Below are 17,693 nucleotides of genomic sequence, written 5' to 3'. Positions count from 1 at the left end.
AGTGGACTGAGATAAGGGTTTTTTGGCAGCAAAAGTTCAGGTGGGATATTTAAATTTGCTTACACACTTGGGATTAGATTGAAGTATTTTTACTAATTTAATAAAATCCCATTGATAAACTTTGACAGAATTACAGTAATTCAAAATCATGGCACTGTCAACCCTTCTTGTATCTTGCTCTGAACTGCCCAATTCCAAAGCATACACTGTGATGCACGTAGGGAGATAATAATGAGATGCAACACTAAACTATGACCAGAGCTAATATAGTTGTGAAGATGCTGAATGTCTTGAATAGTTGGTGCCTGAGCTCTATTAAAATTCAGAGGATGGTACCTACCACATCAAGATGCTGTAGGAGTACAATCTTGAGCTACAATATCTAGCTGCAAAGCCTAGGATTTTGCGTCCAAATTATGGTTGCATTATTGGTATCTCTTTTTTACTTTCCTTCCTTCCATCTGATTGAAAAGATCACTGATTCTCTTGTTGGAAGTTCTAAGTCAGAGGTCAGGGGATGCAGTGGTTACATAAGTCACATAAGGGTGTTTGGGGGTTTGGTATTTTTGGTTGGTTGGTTTTGGTTTTGTTTGTTTCATTCTGCTTTTTTGGTGTTTTTGTTTTGTTTTGTGGGGTTTTTTGGAGGGGGTGGAGTGGGTTTGTTTGTAACTTATTTTCTTTGTATCAGGAATATAAAGTTCCAGGAGGAACTTCTTGTAGGCTAATTACATGAGGTCACCTTTGCTTAGTGGAAACAGTTAACTGTGCCTTGCATCAAGTAATTGTGTACAGGTAAAAGCAGGAAAAAAGTACCAGAAGGCTAAAATAGGTGGACTGAAAGTGAGAAGAAAAAGCTGGTCCCTTCAGACTCATGAAAGAAGCAAACAAGCAATTTTGTGAACTGCGAGGTTATTTTACATTTCTAAATAATTCATGGAAAGGCCAAGGTTAGATGCTCTTTGTCAAATCAAAATGATTATTTGGAGTAGTTTGGGGATCTTTTTAAATAGAAGCTGCAACCTGCTGTGGCTGGTTGTTAGGGCATTGATTTATTAGCAATCAAAAGAAGTCGCCATAGCTTGAACATGTAGACATCGTAGCAGGAAGCAGGGGTCAGGGTTCAAAACTTGTCTTCCCCACCAGGAAAGTACAGTTGATGTCTGAAAAAAAAGTTGAAACAAAATGTTCCCTCCTCAGATCGCGTCCTGTGCCCTTCTGGCTGAGGCTGTGCTTAAACAGATGGAAGGCTGTTGGAGGGGGAAAAATGCTAGAGATGTATCAGAGATTTAACAGGTGCATATATGGGGAGAAGAGAAACTACAGCTCTAGTTTGTGAGTGGTTTCAATGAATAGAGCTGAGGAATACTCAGGACTCCCCTTTGTAACTAACGTGTAAGTCATTACTGTCTACAATGGTGAATATATCCTAGATCAAATGCATGTGATGAGTAGAGTTGTTGAATTTGCAAATAGTTTTGAATTGTTGATAGGAAAAAATATTGAGATATGTCTACATATCTCCTCAGGGAAATCCATGGGCAAGCCATTCTATGGAGCTGAGCCATGAACAGGTTAAGTCATGGTAGTGAGTCAATTAATATATAAGGAAGGACATACTCATTGACAGCTGTTTACAAAAGTGTGCTATTCTTGGAAGAGAAAAGCAGATCAAAGTCCTTCTGTCACTTTCTGCACAAAAGCATTTAACCAAATGTTAGGGTCTTGCAAATAGATCCAAACAGGATTTTGTTGTTTCTATGAGGCAACTATTTGCAAAGAAGATAAAAAGTTCAGATTCTGAAAACTCAGGGGAGTCTGACAATACGAGCAGTTATTTTATTTAGCATTGAGCCCAAGCAGATTCATTCTCTCTCTCAGGGTGTCATGGTTTGAGATAGTCCCAAAATCCAATCCCCTAGCTCCATTCCCCCCTCCCACATCTCAACCTAATGTGAGATAGGTTTTTCCAGACAAAACACACCAGACTCAAAGTGGGGGAAAGGGAAATATATTACAATGACTGTACAAATAAATACCATATCACATTATACACATGATCACAAACTATCTCTACCATGACATATAGTATTTACAATGATCAGATCTCTTCTCCCCTCCAAATAAAAGTCCAGGAGGGAAAGAAGGACAGATCCCTTCCAGTCTTTAAGCAGCAGCATCTTCTGAGGCAGCAGTCTGTCTTCTTCACTTGCATGCAGCAGCTGATAGCTGGCTTTCTGCCAGCATCCACGAGGGAGGTATTCAAGCCCCCTCGGCCCCATCGCCTCCAACCGAGGGGTCTTCCGTGGGCTTCGTAACCCCAGACAAGGTCGTATCACCACGTCATATCACGAAGACACAGGGGGGTCTTCGTGACGGTCTGGTATCTCCAGGAGACTCAGCTCCTTGCAGGGCCTCTGTGCCCTGTCTCTCAGGCTGCCACCGTGGCAGCAGTGCAAGGGGGGGAGCCAAGGTCAACTCCCCCCGCATTCCTCTGGCCGTCCCGGTCCAGCTCCGGGACGCTCTGAGCTTCTCAGCTCCTCTCTCTCTCTGGTGCTGCATACTCCAAGGCTCCTCTAAAATAGGAGTCCATCTCCCTCTTTTCTCAGAGGGATCTCAAAGGAGTTTTGGGGGGCTGGTACAGTCTTACCCCCAGAACTCTGTCTCTCAGGCTGCTGGCTCTCTTTTTTCCCGGCTCTCCTTCCAGGAGTCCTTTCTCTGGTGCTGCATGTTGCTTCTGCTGCTCCTTCAGTTCAGGTGTTATCTGCTCTGGCTCTCTGCCACCGTTTCTCTGGTCAGTGCCGGCTGCTGCTCTGTGCCCATGGAGAAAACATCTCCCGGCATAACTACAGGCACCTAGCCCAGCTTTATGCTGTTCCAGGTCCCTGCAGCCCCCAGCCAGGGGCTGGGAGGGCCCCAGAGGGCCCAAGGGGCTCAGAGCCCCTTCCTCGTGGCTCTACAACATGGCCACCTCTCCAACAACAACCAAAACTACAACTCATCTCTTCCGGTGAGCTTGTGATATGTTTACATTTCTGCAGGAGCACCCATTGGGCAGAACTTCAAAACTTCCAGGGGTTTCCACCCCTTGGGGTCTACCACTTAATTTAGCCTCTGGGGGAAAACAAGATTCAAACCACGACACAGGGCAAACTTTAGTAGTGATTCAGGTTAAGTTCTGTGTCTCAGTAGGGTTATTTTAATGTTTTGTTACCACACTGGTCTACTCTGGCCTCCAATCGGGAGGTCTGGAGACACACCATCTATAATGCTGCTGCTTCCTTTGAGAACATATGAAGGATCACTCTCAAGGAGAAAAGACAATGCAGAAAGAATTGTGTCTTGCCAATACCACCTAAGGAGTCTTTCTGCTGAGCCTTTTGCAACCGGACGTGTCTATCTGTCATTGGCCTTTTTAGCCACCAGCGCGCTTGTAGCAAATGTGGGTAGAGCCCTTCCCAAATCTTAGTTCGCGAAGCCCAGCCATGATGATACGTGATACATGGTTACCACACTGCTTTCTTTCCCATGATGGTCAGTTCATGTTTGAACTTTGCCCCATTACCCTGTTCCAGCTGCAATTCTCTGAAAAGGCTGTTGTTTGTTACACCGTGATTGTCTTGGTTGGTCAGACCTTTACATGGCATTCCTGGGGTCAAGCTGGAACAAGTAAGACACCAAGAACTTGACCTTAATAAATCTAATTAGCCTTGTGTTGCTCTGACACTCCCGGAGTGCTTATTAAAAAGAAACCAAAAAAACAATCAAACAAAAAACCCCACAACAAAACAAAAACCAAACCCAAAATCTATTGAGATCTTGGCATAAGGTCATATTTACAAAAGGAATCAAATATCTCAAATGGTTGGTTGGTGTCCAGGTGGTGCCAGGAATCATTGCTACAAGAGCCCTTACAGAGGTACCTTTGGCTCCATCAAGTAAGGTCCCCACTCTTCTGCTCACCTATCACCTGGCTGCCCCATGGTGATAACGTAGGAATAAAATGGCACATACAAGGCAGAACAAGGAAGTATTTTGAATTTGGCACATTACAGCTTTCCACTGAAACACCAGCTCAACTGCAAAAGCCAAGAGCTGGTACTACAATTCTTGCTTCTTCAGCTTACACATCTGGGCACAGTGTCACACTGGTAAAGAGCAAGCCTGGGCTGGAATTAGCAGAGCCTGAGCGAGGAACAAACTCAGTCCCAATTCCAGGCAGGTGCAGGAACAGTGCAGAAGAGATTGAAGCACATCTACAAGAGGTTAAATGATTGTGTGGCTGCAAAACTTCACATGACATAAGGACACATGCCACATAGACCAGGGCTGATATGGGAGCTGATGTCCCTAGTGTCAGCCCCTGTCCTGTCCTAAGTATTTAAACCTTTTACAGCTTATAGGCCACTTCTACATACCTACTCAAATGAATGCATTTTCATGAATTTTTTTTACCTTCATGCATATTTCAGAAAAATCAGTGATTTATGGGTTGTAATATCTTTACATGCTCACATGTTTCACTACTTCCAAAAATTGCCAGAGTACATGAGAGTACATGAGAGAAACAGGTTAATGGAAAGGCTCTTACATCTCTAAGGGTTAACAGAGAAAAGAGTCTAAATGAAAGGGATGTATCTAAGGTCCAGTTCCAACAATTGGATGCTACAGCATGATTCAGTTGCTTAAGCAAAGATACACAGTGCTATCTGCAACACACTCAACCATCCCTCCCAGCCTCCAGCTGCCCTCTTGGAGAGGCTTGGCTCTTTCAACCAGAGCAGCATGTCTTAGATACACTAAGGTGCCCCTAACACCCAAGATACTTGTTTCAGCAGATAGCTCCACAGTCTCTTTAACTGCACAGGGTTAACAGCATTAACCCTGTGCAGTTCATGTCCTTTTGAGATGCCTTTGAGTCCTAGGGGATATACATTATAAAATATACACAAAAATAGAAATTAAAAAAAGGATGAAATTAAAGAAACACTTTTAAAAACATATTTATTTTATTTATTCATGGTACAAAAGAAATATTATCTTCCTGCATCCCAAAGATTGTCTTGTGTGGCATCTAAAGCATGAGCACTCTACTCTGGACAGCGCTTTCTTAGACCTCACAGCCAATGCCAACACTGATCCACCTCTGTGTTCATGTTTACAGGTGATACCTCTAGAGAAACCAGCTAACTGAAAAGAAGTTCAGTAGTAAACTAATCCCTGGTGTAACAGACTGTACTGTGGAGAAACAGAGGACTGGTCACAGAGGACGCATAATTACATTTACAGACATAAACCATGACCAGGAACTCCAATAAACTAGTTCCATAGTATCTTTACCCACTGCTTATTAACAGTGCATAGTTCGATACAAGACAGTAGGTGTTGCTCATTTAAGCAACTAAGAAAATAACACATTTTCTAGTACAACAAAGACTCTAATACTTCAGAGTTAGTTATATCAGGACGGCAGAGTTTTGACTGAACACCAAAACTACAGGTTTACTCCAGTGTTGTGCTTCTCCAGAGCCCCCAAGCATTATAGAGACATTGTTGAGTTAGGGTCACAGTCCACAAGTTTAATGATTTGCATCCAATAAATTCCATAAACAGGCAATAAAAGTATCCTTTAAGGAATCTTCTGTGATGTTAAGACCTGAGAAGCACGGCAGCGAGCCTAAAAATAGGTGAGGAGAGAGGGAAAGAGAATAATTTAATGAACAAAACCACTTTAGACAGCTTTTTCCAAATTAGTAGTGTAGTAAGCTTAATGAGTATAAGGGGTTATATTTCATTTTAATTAAATGGGAGGTTTCAAGATAACATTTTAAACAACTGATATTTTTAAATATAAATCAAATCTTTGAAAAGAAGAAAAAAAAAAGTACCATACTAAAGACAACAAACCCACCCCTTCCCAATCCCAAATGACACTTCTTTTTACTGTGTCTTGAATTTTAAAGCTTTTGTCAGTAGCAGGAGAGGACAGCCACATTTCACTAGTATTTCTGACATGTTCAGGGCCAGAAAACTCTTAAGATAATAAGTCATTTCAACATACATATGTTAAATGCAGTTGAGCAAGTAATTCAGTCACCAGTTATTTAACAGCTTAAATGAAAGTCTGTCCTGAAGTTTGAATGTAAGGCACCACAGAATTGGAACAGGGGTCCTCAGAATCAATTTGTTAGTATAGGGAAGAGAAAGCTTAAGAAACAAAAACTACATCTGACAATCAGCTGAAAACTTCTAAGGTCTTAAAAAAGCTAAAATGCCCAAAGCCAAACACATGGAAAGGGTTTATAAAAATTTCAACAACTCAAACTTTTAAGTTTCTCAGACGTGTGTTTTAAATATACGAAGTTCTAAATACTTGTAGAATGCACTAGTTGTAGTGTCCAAGCTGAGGAGACATTGGATGGTTAGGTCTCAGTCTCTGTGCACCTTGTTCTTCAACTATCAAAGGCTGATAGACACCACATAGCTTTACAAAATTGCAATAAAAACCTCTGAACACATTTTGCACTATGAATCTTTGTAAGTAACTTTAATGGTCACAATTAGTTATTTAGGAGAAAACATTATAAGAAAATGAAAAGTTAAAAAAGCACCTAATTTACATTCACAAACAGCTGCAAGCTTCATACAAGATTTAGAAGTTGTCAGTTGCAGCAAGGTGGCATTCATATATATGCAAAACCTTTTTGGTTTTAACATCCTGGGATTATATAAGCAGAAAGTAGCAGAGAACAAGAACAGGGAAAGTGAAGAAATGAAAAAAATCCATCATGCAACCATATGTGAATGTGCATTTGAGTGTTAAAGAAGAACTGCACATTGTCTTAAATGTTCTTAGACTGAAACTATTTTCTGAAATACATACAGCTTTCTCTTCCAAAGATAGCACCCCATCTACAGCCACTATCTGGTACTGCTTTTCTTTTAGGCTACCCATAAATTTCCGAAGTAGTTTGAGATTAGTTCCATCACTGTTCTGTTTCAGCAGTTTCTGCATTTCTTGGGAAGAACATCCTGGGTCAAACAGTAGCAAACATAAGCTTTTGTTTTTCTTCTCTTCTATTCCAACAACAGTACGACTATGACCTAATATCAAAATAGAGTTTCAGTATTTTAAAAACATATAAATCCCATTTACTTCCTTGTAGCACACTACTGATTTTCAGATCACGGAAGGCATTACTTTTTAATTAAATTTAATAATAGTTATAAGTAAAGAGTACATGTCAAAAAGTTGAGATCCCAATCACATTCAGTTCTTCCATTCAATAAAAATACAAACTTTAATGTTGCTCTCGCTAAATACAAAATAAAGCCATGCCTTCAATTCAATGAGGAAGGATTACAAAATGCTGCTCTGAATTACAGCAGATATCAAGAGAGATAGAGAACAGTAAGAAACCAGCATATAGAGATACTGACCTTGATGCTGCAAGTAGATGGGTGGTTTGGAAGTACACACCACCTTTGCGCCACCTCCATTATCTGTAGAATAGTAATGCAAAATCCACTCAAATAAACGAGGGTGTGTACCCATAGGACCAGTTGGTTTGTGAAAGTCAATGATTTGGCATCTACAAAACACAGAGAATGAAAACAACAATAAAATTTCAAGCAGGTTGTTTGTTAAAAAAAAAAAAAAAAAATTCACCTCTCCTCCCTTCCTCTGGCACCAAGAATGTTTTATAAATACAGCAATTCAAGGCATCAAGTGGTCCTTACCACCTTTTTTTTAATACAGGAGTAGGGGACACATAATTACAAGGCAATGCAATATATACTGTTCCAAACTAGAAAATTTACTACATAACAAAGAAGTGTTCTACTCTGTTCTGTCCAACAAGAAGTTGTGAAGCTTGCAAAAATTAATGTTTGATTTTTTGTATGTGATACACATAGAGAATCCGATTAAAAGATACAGAAAGCAGCTGAAATTCAGATTCTTCTTGAGAAGAGACTTTTAGAGAAATTAAGCTTTCAAACACTGTTTGAATTTATGCATATGTGGCATAATTTTGCACCAAGTCTCAATGATATAAGCAGTTAGCGGGTTTATGTACCTCCGTAAGTAATTATACAGTTTCATGCTGCACTAAATCAGATCTGTTTACAGACTGGTTAAAGTCACTAGGGTAGCTTTGTCATTATGCACATGAATTCTAACCTTTAAAGGTCTAGCACTTAAAAATAATAACAAAAACCAATATTTACTTCATCCTGAGACTGGTTAACAGTGAATAAATTTCACATGCTCCTATCCATGCTTTGGAGCCATGTAATCTGTTGTTGAAGTGAGATGCCCCATGAGGATCAAAACCTTCTCTCCAGGCATCTTCAATCATGGACTGAATCTTTGGTATACTAGGAATTAGTGTAGTATCTGGAACAGAAAAGCTTTTGAATTGTTGTTACAGTTATTAAAATAGTCTATTAATTAAAAATATTCAGCTTCTTTTATAAGAGGCAGTTGATGTTACAAAGACTCATTTACATTGCACGACTTGCTGCGTAAATTAAAAGGCAAAACATCAGTCAGCAGGTTGTCATCCCAGGTATGTGAAAGTAACCGCATTTTGTTTAATACCTGTCAAGCAGTCTCTATACAAACTGTTCTGTAACAGTGAGGAGAGGAGCATTTGGAAGTTCCTGTACCCACAACCCCAGCCTCTGTCGCCCAAGGATGAGTGGAAGTGATCTACTCCTGCTGAAAGCCATACATGCCTCACATCTTTGTTCTCATTCTGATAGTACTTGCACAATGCTTCAATGACTCCTAAAAGAAGATAAAATATAAAGTTTATCTGTAAAATGATCTACGAAATTTGCCAGAAGATTCTTTGTCCAACTTGGAAAATATACATATTAATACAATTTATTTTAAAACTTCTAAATGACTATATGTTACACTTGGAACCCAAATCACAAAACCAGTGGACATTGCACCTACTTAATTTCAATGGTCTTTATTTTGATGAATTTATGTACTATGAAGCTTTCAAAATGAAATCTATTTTTTCATTGTTGCTACACAATTTTAAATTAAACAGCTTGGACTACATTATAAACTGTGATAGCCACAGGAACTATTACAATGATATAGAAAAAGTATGTCACCAATAAAGTATTCCTATGCCCCTGCCACCCCCAGTACAACATCCTCCTAAAAACATGGCAACACTTTTTATTCCCCACAACTTATTTTTCCAGGAGAAACAAAGAGGGAAAAAAAAGGGAATGGCACAGAACTCGAGAATTACTGTAAATATTTTAAAATAATCCACTTGCAGGATATTCCAAATCCTCCTTTGTTACATGAAGGAACATACTTGGGAATGCTCTCTTCAATCTGTGTATGTAAATTCTCAAAAGCCCTTTTTTGCCATGCTATTGTGAAGACAATTATTCCATAGTCATCACAGATTATTTTCTGAATACCTCTCTGAAATCCAAATCAGTACCAAGAATGAAAACTTTAAAGGTGTTACTGCCATATATTTAATATACTGCAATATATTTAATAGAAGAAATTTTATTTCACCTGTCAAGAACCAAATGGATATTTTGTGAGCTATTGCCATTAGCAATAAGCTAAAAGACCTTTGAACTGTGGTCTTGGAAAGGAAAGACAATGGACTCTTTTAAAAAGGACACAGAAATCCACCTGCATTGTATTTTTTTACCAACTACAAAACATCTAAAAGAGGACGTATCAAGTAGGTATCTATTCCTCCCAGTCCTTTCCCGGACTTTGTAATCAGATGTGTAATCAGGACACTATGCTTACCTGCAACAAGCTTACATGATATTACAACTAATTGAAACACAAGATAAAAAGCTACTGTAACTTTGAAATGCTACACTAGATTAGGAACCAATGAGTACTAAGTAGCAAACAAGCATACAGTCAGGGGCAACCAACTTGTAATAAAACAGTCACATCTTTTGATACATACTGTATTTGTGGCCTTAACCAGACAGCTTGGTCCCAAGGTTCCACGGGAAAAAAAAAAAAGAAAAAAAAAGAGGCAAAAAAGCCTACAGTTCAGAATACAAATTAGAAATAAACTAAACTAATAAGGAAATTAAAACTTAATGTATTTATTTAGTCCTCACCAGGACTACACAATGGTATAGGTTGATCTAGAAAATAAGAATTAGAACTAGGATGCAACCAATACTAAACAACCAATTATATGTTTTGTTGAAGGCCACTTTGGTCACTACAACTTAAGTCTAGAAAATAAAGTCTTAGTTGTATAATTTCAGCGTTTTTACCTGAGGTCTTTGTTTTCCCGTCATCTATACCAAAAGCCAAACTTTCCATCATGTCAGCTTTTCTCTTGTGATATTCAAAGGGTTGCATCCTTCCTCTATCAACTTCTCTTTCCATATTCTTTAGAAATTGCTGCTTGTAGCCACCAGAATTATCCAAGCCATACTGTCTCTGTTAGGGATGGAATGTGCATGATTTAAATCACAATTTTAAAATTCACCTGTTGTGCACACAGCTTTTCAAAATCACTGTCACTAACTTTGAAAAACAGACATAAAAACTTCAGAATTATAATTATTTTAGAGCTGAAGGCCAAGCTTCATTCCTGAATATGAGCATGGGTCTACGAAAGCCACACCTGTAAGAGCATGCACATTCCTCTGCTCCCTCTTGGCAGAGCCACTGGCACAGAGGCAGTCTGGCAAGGAGGTAGTGAGAGTGGGAAATGAGTTACCAGGGCTGTGAGGTGGGAGGCAGAGGGAAGCAGGACCTAGAGCAGGTGATGATATTCTGGAAGAGGACAGCCAGGATGCTCAGGGTCTTTGCAATCTGACAGGGAACATGCTCCATGCTGCACAGCAAGGCAGAGCACTAGAGCTGGGTGGAGCATAGGCAGCAGGTGCGCTGGTGAGAGCACTGTGGCATGCACAGGGAGCACCCAGCCCCATCTTAAGCCAGCACCACTCAAAGCAGTAAAGCTAAAGTCCAGCACCTGTGCCATAATCAGGGTTTCCAAAAGCATGCATTTGCTTCCAACCCACTCCAGGACCATCACCTCAACACAGACTGGTGACTTGCACAGGTCTGACTTGGTTTGGCCATTTCAGGACATTACAATTCCAAGATACTCAGTTTCTAATGGCACAACTGTTAAGTTTCCCATTTAGAAACAATAGCGTACCTGCAGCTTTTTAAATTCTTCCCTCTCTCGCTTCTCTTCTTCTGATCTCTGCCATTTGTCTTCTTCAGTCTGGAGCTGCTGAGCCAGTTCTAAATCTCTTATACATCCACCTATCCCAGAATAACATTCCAAAGAGAGGTGACTTGATCAGAAGGTTAATAATGCTTTGATGGATCACTTATTTAAGTTTTAAAGATTCATTTCTAAGCAGACATATGTAAACGCAACTAGGCATTAATTTCAGGAAATGCATCCTAAATTATTTTGACCTATTAGCAACAAACACTGAACAGCAATGACTGCATTCAGTCTGCTAAGACTTAGACTCTTGACTTGGACAGAGTTTATGTGGTTACTGGAGCAATTACTTGGCAAATAATGTATGTACCTCTACCACTAAGAAGACAGCTTTTGTTTATTATGTTTCACTTAATTGTTAGCAAGAAGTCCCAGTTTCTTGAATACCACACACTTATTTAGCTTCTAGAACCATTGCCAGCAGTCTTATAAGGAAGTGACAAAACCAAACTTAGGATCAGAGAACTGGACAGGGAATCTCTAGGATTATGTTAGCCATGTTAATAAATAAAATTCATTTTGATTCCTTTACTTTAACAATATGACTAGTGAATCAGCACGAGCATTTACAGAAAAGAATCGAGGAAAAAAGTTTTCATAAGCTATAAATTTTCAGCAGAACGTACCACTGTAAATTTGATTTATAAAAACCTTCTACAGAGCTAGAAAAAGAAATATATAATACTGCTGTCTTTAAAATATTTTTGCTTTAAGTTTTACTTTTGGCTAACATGCAGTTCATTTACTCAACAAACATGCATAGACAAAGATTTCTTTTAGCATGTGCAATTAAGTAGAGCACTTGGGCAAGTGATAGGACCTGCTATTAACTATGTTAACTTCATAATATATGTGTCTCATTCTCTTTTTAAATACAGAAATATTTATATTAAATTTTGCATGAGATTCTATTCTCCAACATGCAAATACTTGTAAATGCTTTCAAGTATTATCAAGCCCGTATCCTTTCAGGTACCTTCTGAAAAGCTGTGTTCCTCTAAGTGCAAATTCACATGTTCTTCAAGAATCTGAATGTCTGTACAGGTAAGACCACACATAGGACATTCATATAGCTGTTCATCATTTCCAGTGTCTGAAAAAAAATGCAGTTCCTTGATTAATGCAATTCCTGGGGTTTTTTGTGAGAATCACCCCCCTAACTGATATATAGTCTACACATTACCATTGAAATTCTCCAGTGAAAGGCAGCAAATTCTAAACAGCTGTTACTCTCTTAACCACTTAAGAATTTGTATCTAAGTACACAAAAATTTGAAGACATTTTTTCCTTCTTTCCATTACATTTTACCCCATTTAACTTACAGATCATAATTTGCTATGATATTTGTATTAAAAAATGCTTAGTCTTAAATATCAAACCCCTAATAAAAAGATCTGTTCTGCTAACAGAACACTTGCTTACAAAAACTTAATATTCATGTGATAACATTTGATGGGCTGAAAGAATAAAATAAAATGTGCTGTCATTCTTACTTTGTTGGTCTTCCTGCATCTCCTTAAATAAATATTCTTTCTGCAGTTTTAGTAGTATTACTGAGAGTACCACATAGGATAAGTAAAGTTCAAATGGATTTCTGGAGATCATCTAGTCCCTCATAGCAGAGTCAAATTTAAACAGGTTAAGTTACATGGGTCTTTTCCAGTCAGTTTTTAAATTTCAAGGATGGATACTCCACACATTTCCCAAGCAACATATTCCAGTGTTTGACCACTCTCACAGTAGAAAAATAAGTGTTCTTGCATTTAAATGGCATTCTTTTGACTTTTTGATTTGTGGCCACTGCCTGTTGTCCTATTACCAAGATCCACATTCGAATGCCCGACTCCATCTTTACTGCTCTCCTTTTGAGTCCCTAGATTTTACTTGCACCTTCCTAGGCTCACAAAACACAAGAATTAATATTCTGTGGTAGCTGTTTCTGGAAAGCATTTGTCCAGGCTAAATATTCATGATGGGCTGGAAGGAAACTTGGTGGTATAGTAACCTAAATTCACCAGGAGCATTTTACATAACCCTGCAAACATAGAGTTTTCTTAAACGTACTATGTACATAAAAAAACAAAACACCCATAATAAAACCACTTTAAAGCGGAAATTACCACTCAGGCAACTTAGTTATTTATTTAAGTTTCACATTATTTGCACAGAAGAAAGATGTTCTTCAATGCTAAGACCTGGGGGTTTTTTTGGTTAAAAATAACATTTTAATCACAGATTGTGCAGTGAGGTTGATTATATTGCCACATTCTGCATCCTAATCATCTGTAATGGGTTTCTGTGGCTAGGTTTTGCTAGTGGGGAGAGCTACAGGGGTGGCTTCTGTTAGAAGTTGCTAGAAGCTTCCCCTGTCTTACGGATCCAATGCCAGCCAGCTCCAGAACAGGCTTCCTCCTCCTGGCCAAGGCCAAGCCAACTAAGAGTGATAGTAACGCCTCCGTTATAACATATTTAAGAACAGAAAGGTATTGCACAGCAAGAATTCCAGGCAGGGAAGAGCAGAGTGAGAACATGGGAACAACAGTGCAGACACCAAGGTCAATGCAGAAGGAGGAGGAGGAGAGCTCCAGGTGCTGGAGCTGAGGCCCCTGCAGCCCGTGGAGGACCATCGGGGTGCAGAGACCCACCTGCAGCCCATGGAGAAGCCCATGCTGGAGCAGGTGGATATCCAAAGGAGGCTGTGACCCCGTGGGAGGCCCAAGATGGAGTAGGGTCCTGCCAGAAACCTGAGAGGAGAGGGAAGCTCACGTTGGAGTAGGTTTTTCCTGGGTAGGACTTGTGGCCTCTGTGGGGGACCCACACCAGTACAGCTCATTCTTGAAGGACTGCACCCTATGGAGAAGTGACCTACAGGACAGCAGTTTGGGAAGAACTCTTGCCTGTGGGATGAACTCATGCTGGAGAGGTCCATCAAGGACTATCTCCTATGGGAGGGACCCTACAGGAGCAGGGGAAGGACTCCTCTGAGCAGCAGTAGGCACAAAAACTGACCATAACCCCCATTCTCCATCCCCCTGCACTGCTGTGGGGAAGGAAGAGAACATGGAAAGAAGGAGGGGTGCGGGGAAGGCGTTTTTAAGATTATTTTACTTCTCATTCTTTTGCTCTGACCCTGTTAGCAATAAATTCAATTAATATCCCCACTCTGAGTCTGTTTTGCCCATGACAATGATCAGTAAGTGACCTCTCCCCGCTCTTATCTCGACTCATGAATCCTTCGTGGGTTTTTTTCCTCTCCTCTGTCCAGTGGCAGAGGGCAGTGAGAGAGCAGCTGTAGTGAGTACCTGGTGTCCAGCCAGGGTCAAGCTCCTACATCATCATTTTTTAAATCTTTTTAGTATATACAGTTCATTTCATCATGAATATTAGTCTTCTAAGGGAATTACCCACTAGCAAAGATGCCATCAGTAAGTTTCTGAAATAGCTACCAGCAACTTAGACAATTAGTCAAATAAAATTCTGATCATGACTAAAATAAAATAACAGTATTTAAATATGCAACTATTTCCCTTAATCCAACTTTATCCTCGAGAATATCTCTGTCTAAACCAATATTTAGCACTTCAGAATACTTCGGTGCTGGATCTTTTCCAGGCCTCTACTTCAAAGTCAAAAACTTCCTTTCCCTAACACCTAATGCAACCACTTTATGGGATCCCGTCAAAGACGACTCTTAAAGAGGCAAAGCCAAACCTTTACAACCAAATATATGCCAAATAGATAAAAAAACCCCTCCCCACCACACAAGAGGTTTACGATTTCCTTTCACTGACACGGCATACTGGGATCACACAACACCCTGCGGGCTCGCCTGCACTGGCGTTTGAAGTTCAGCTCCGGAGCAGATCTCTCAAGTGACGCCCCTCCCGCCTTCCGTTACTCACTTCCCCTTTCCAAGGGACTTTTCCCCACCGCCCTCAGTCGCTGCCCCGTGTTTGCACCCAGAGGCGGCCTCGGAGCTCTCTGGGATGGGACCACAGAGGAGGAGGCACTCAGGGAGCATCCTAGTGCGACGCGCTCATCCCGGGCCGGTTCCCCGCTCCCCAACCCCCACGGGGAGAACGCCCCTCCCTCACCGCCGCTCACCCGTGCCTGGGGCGCCCAGCAGGTGCCCGTGCCGCTCCCGGACGTGCTCTTCCAGCTCGCCGCCCCGCCGGCCTCCCACCGCAGAGGCGGAGCACCGAGGCGGTGCCCCAGGGTCGGGACGAGCCCGGAGGCCCCGACTCCGGGTGGGCGCCTTCTCGCAAATGCCCGGCGTTTTGAGCTGCCGTTCCAGGCAGGCCCGGGGTCGGCGGCGGCGAGGCAGAGGGCGGGCAGCGGGGCTGGCATAAAGGGTCAGGCGCTAGCGCCGCGCCGTCCGCCTCCCGCGGGCGAGCGCCTGCCCGCACACATCGCACAGCACGCATCGCGCCTAACACAGGCACCGCGAAGCACCGCGCGCGATTGCGGTCTGCTCCCCAGTGTGTCCAGCCTAATCTAGTCCGTCCAGCTCCGCCCGCGCCCGCCGCCGCCTTCGCCTTGCCGCTAAACCCACTCTGCCTGCCCTGGCCTGCCCGCGCTCCTTGCCCGCTAGAAGTCCGTTTCCCTGAGCTCGAGGGGCGGGCGCTGTCCGCGCGGCAGAGCCTGCCGGAGCAGCGGGCGCCACGCCCCCAAGCCAGTGGCGGCCGCGCGGCGTGGGCGGCGGCCGCCATCTTGGCCTGGGGTAGCGTCTGCCCGGCGCCGAGCGTTGCCTGGGACGTGGGCGAAGCTCACGCTTGGAGGGGCGGTGGGGGCGGCCTGGGCGGCTCCGCCTACATGGGTAAGGCGGCGGAACAGCGCTAAAGAGCCGGCGGCGCAGGGGCAGGGAGACGGCTGCGACCGGCCTTCGGGCGGGGCGGGGCGGCGTGCGTTGCGTGGCGTGGCGTGGCGTGGCATCGCGCGGCGGCAGCCGGGCTCACCCGGCGGAGGCCGTCTCTTCTGGCTCTGGCTCGGGCATTGCCGCGCCCAGCGGCAGCTCGGCCGGGACTGGGATGGGGTCGTCACGCGCTGTTCTCCGCTTGTTCAGTCAAGAGGGCTCTGCCGTCATCCCGCTTCCCCGCCCTGCTGCTGATGGAGGGGACTTTCCCACCCCTTCTGGGGACGCGGGTGAAGAGACTCGCTACTCGCTGTGTGTGGCCGAGGTGTGTGTGGGGGGAGTGTCCGTCCCCTCAGACTGACAGGTCAGCCCTGGTGGTCTCGGACTGGTCAGTCCTGGCGATCTGGGCCGGTGCGAAGCCCGTGGGCAGCGTCCGACCGGTGAGGGGGTGGCGGTGCAGCGAGGCGCGGTGTTCCGGCAGCCTTGTGGAGGCAGGAGGGGGAAAAAAAAGTAGCACGATAGGTCTTAGTCTAGGCACAGCAGGTGGGCGAGATGCAGGATATGGTGGGTGGAGGAATTTGGTGATAAAACGGGTGTAGTTTTGCAGCACAGAAGTGCAGGCTCTCTTGAATCTGGATGTCGAAGGTATGAAACCAGGGGCTGCCAGTCTTCTTGCCCTTATGATGTCTATACCAAAACCCCTGGGGGGAGGAAAGAAGCTATAAATTCGTAAGTTTTTCTTTTTGAAAACAGTTTTTATGAGACCTTCATTCCCGTTGACCTTCTGTAACTCTTTTTAGAGCTGGTTACTGTGTTTCTTTGAATGTACACTTTGCTTGGCCTGACAGTTTTATCGGCACAACTGAATTAGCAAGGTGTGAATGATTGAGAAAGGGATTGCGTTCTAGGACTAGTTAAGCCCAGTAGCATTGTTGGAAAAGTTATCTTTTTAAATTATACCTCAAAGTTATGTGACTGTTGCTAGAAATTAGCTTTAGACAGTGGCACACTTAGCATTGTGGTCCAGAGATGGCAGTAGTTTACTTAGGTTCTTGCGAAGCAAATATGTTTGGTGAAACAGGCAGCTGAGTCTTTGGGGTATCTAGTTGATGTCAGCCTAAGTCTGCAGTCTGTTTTCCTCTCGTAGCTTGTGTTTATTGCTCAGCAGTCCTTGGTGCTGCTGATATAAAAAAGACCCCAGACCAAACAAACAAAAAACCCAGAACTGAAAAAAAATTATCTCAGCGTGGAAGTTGGTGGAGAATGTGAGAGTATGCCTATCTGGGTGCTACTGACCCTTAAAATATTTTTCTGTGTACAGTTTAGAAGGAAATGTAGCATAACCTTTAGATGCTGTTGTGTTTACGAGGTAGTGAAAGTAAAGAAACAATTCCATAAGATATTAAATGAAGCAATAATTACTGTAGGTTTTCTTCTTGGTTTTGTCCTTATCAGTAATACATTTAATGTCATCTTTATGAGAGGAGAAATGCAAATTTCTTTACTTGCTGACAGAATAAAAATTTAACAACATAATATCTTTGCTTTTTGTTTTGCAGTTTGCTTGTAAGAC

At 42.4% G+C, this 17,693-nt stretch overlaps 1 protein-coding gene across 1 annotated transcript; it reads right to left on the bottom strand.

Moving 5' to 3' along the window:
• Positions 1–5,007: 5,007 nt before the first annotated feature.
• On the bottom strand, positions 5,008–15,458 carry ZUP1 (zinc finger containing ubiquitin peptidase 1). Its single transcript, XM_025895736.2, has 9 exons — positions 15,373–15,458; positions 12,244–12,360; positions 11,190–11,299; positions 10,291–10,459; positions 8,600–8,788; positions 8,227–8,395; positions 7,438–7,589; positions 6,881–7,101; positions 5,008–5,674 (listed from the first exon to the last, which is right to left on the bottom strand). The coding sequence occupies exons 2-9, from the start codon at positions 12,323–12,325 to the stop codon at positions 5,627–5,629; spliced, it is 1,140 nt and encodes a 379-aa protein (XP_025751521.1). The 5' UTR covers positions 12,326–12,360; positions 15,373–15,458; the 3' UTR covers positions 5,008–5,626.
• Positions 15,459–17,693: the final 2,235 nt, after the last annotated feature.

Source organism: Manacus vitellinus, unplaced genomic scaffold, assembly GCF_001715985.3.
Source record: "Manacus vitellinus isolate BGI_N305 unplaced genomic scaffold, ASM171598v3 scaffold_4_pilon, whole genome shotgun sequence".
NCBI classification, from domain to species: Eukaryota; Metazoa; Chordata; class Aves; order Passeriformes; family Pipridae; genus Manacus; species Manacus vitellinus.
This window is presented reverse-complemented; position numbering and strand designations above follow the sequence as displayed.

Coding starts and splice junctions, on each gene's coding strand:
- ZUP1 (XM_025895736.2), bottom strand. CDS start 12,325: ATGTGTGGTCTTACCTGTACAGACATTCAGATTCTTGAAGAACATGTG. Junction 7,590..8,226: donor TTAACCAGTCTCAGGATGAA/GTAAATATTGGT, acceptor TGTGTTTTGTAG/ATGCCAAATCATTGACTTTC. Junction 7,102..7,437: donor CATCTACTTGCAGCATCAAG/GTCAGTATCTCT, acceptor TTTTGATATTAG/GTCATAGTCGTACTGTTGTT.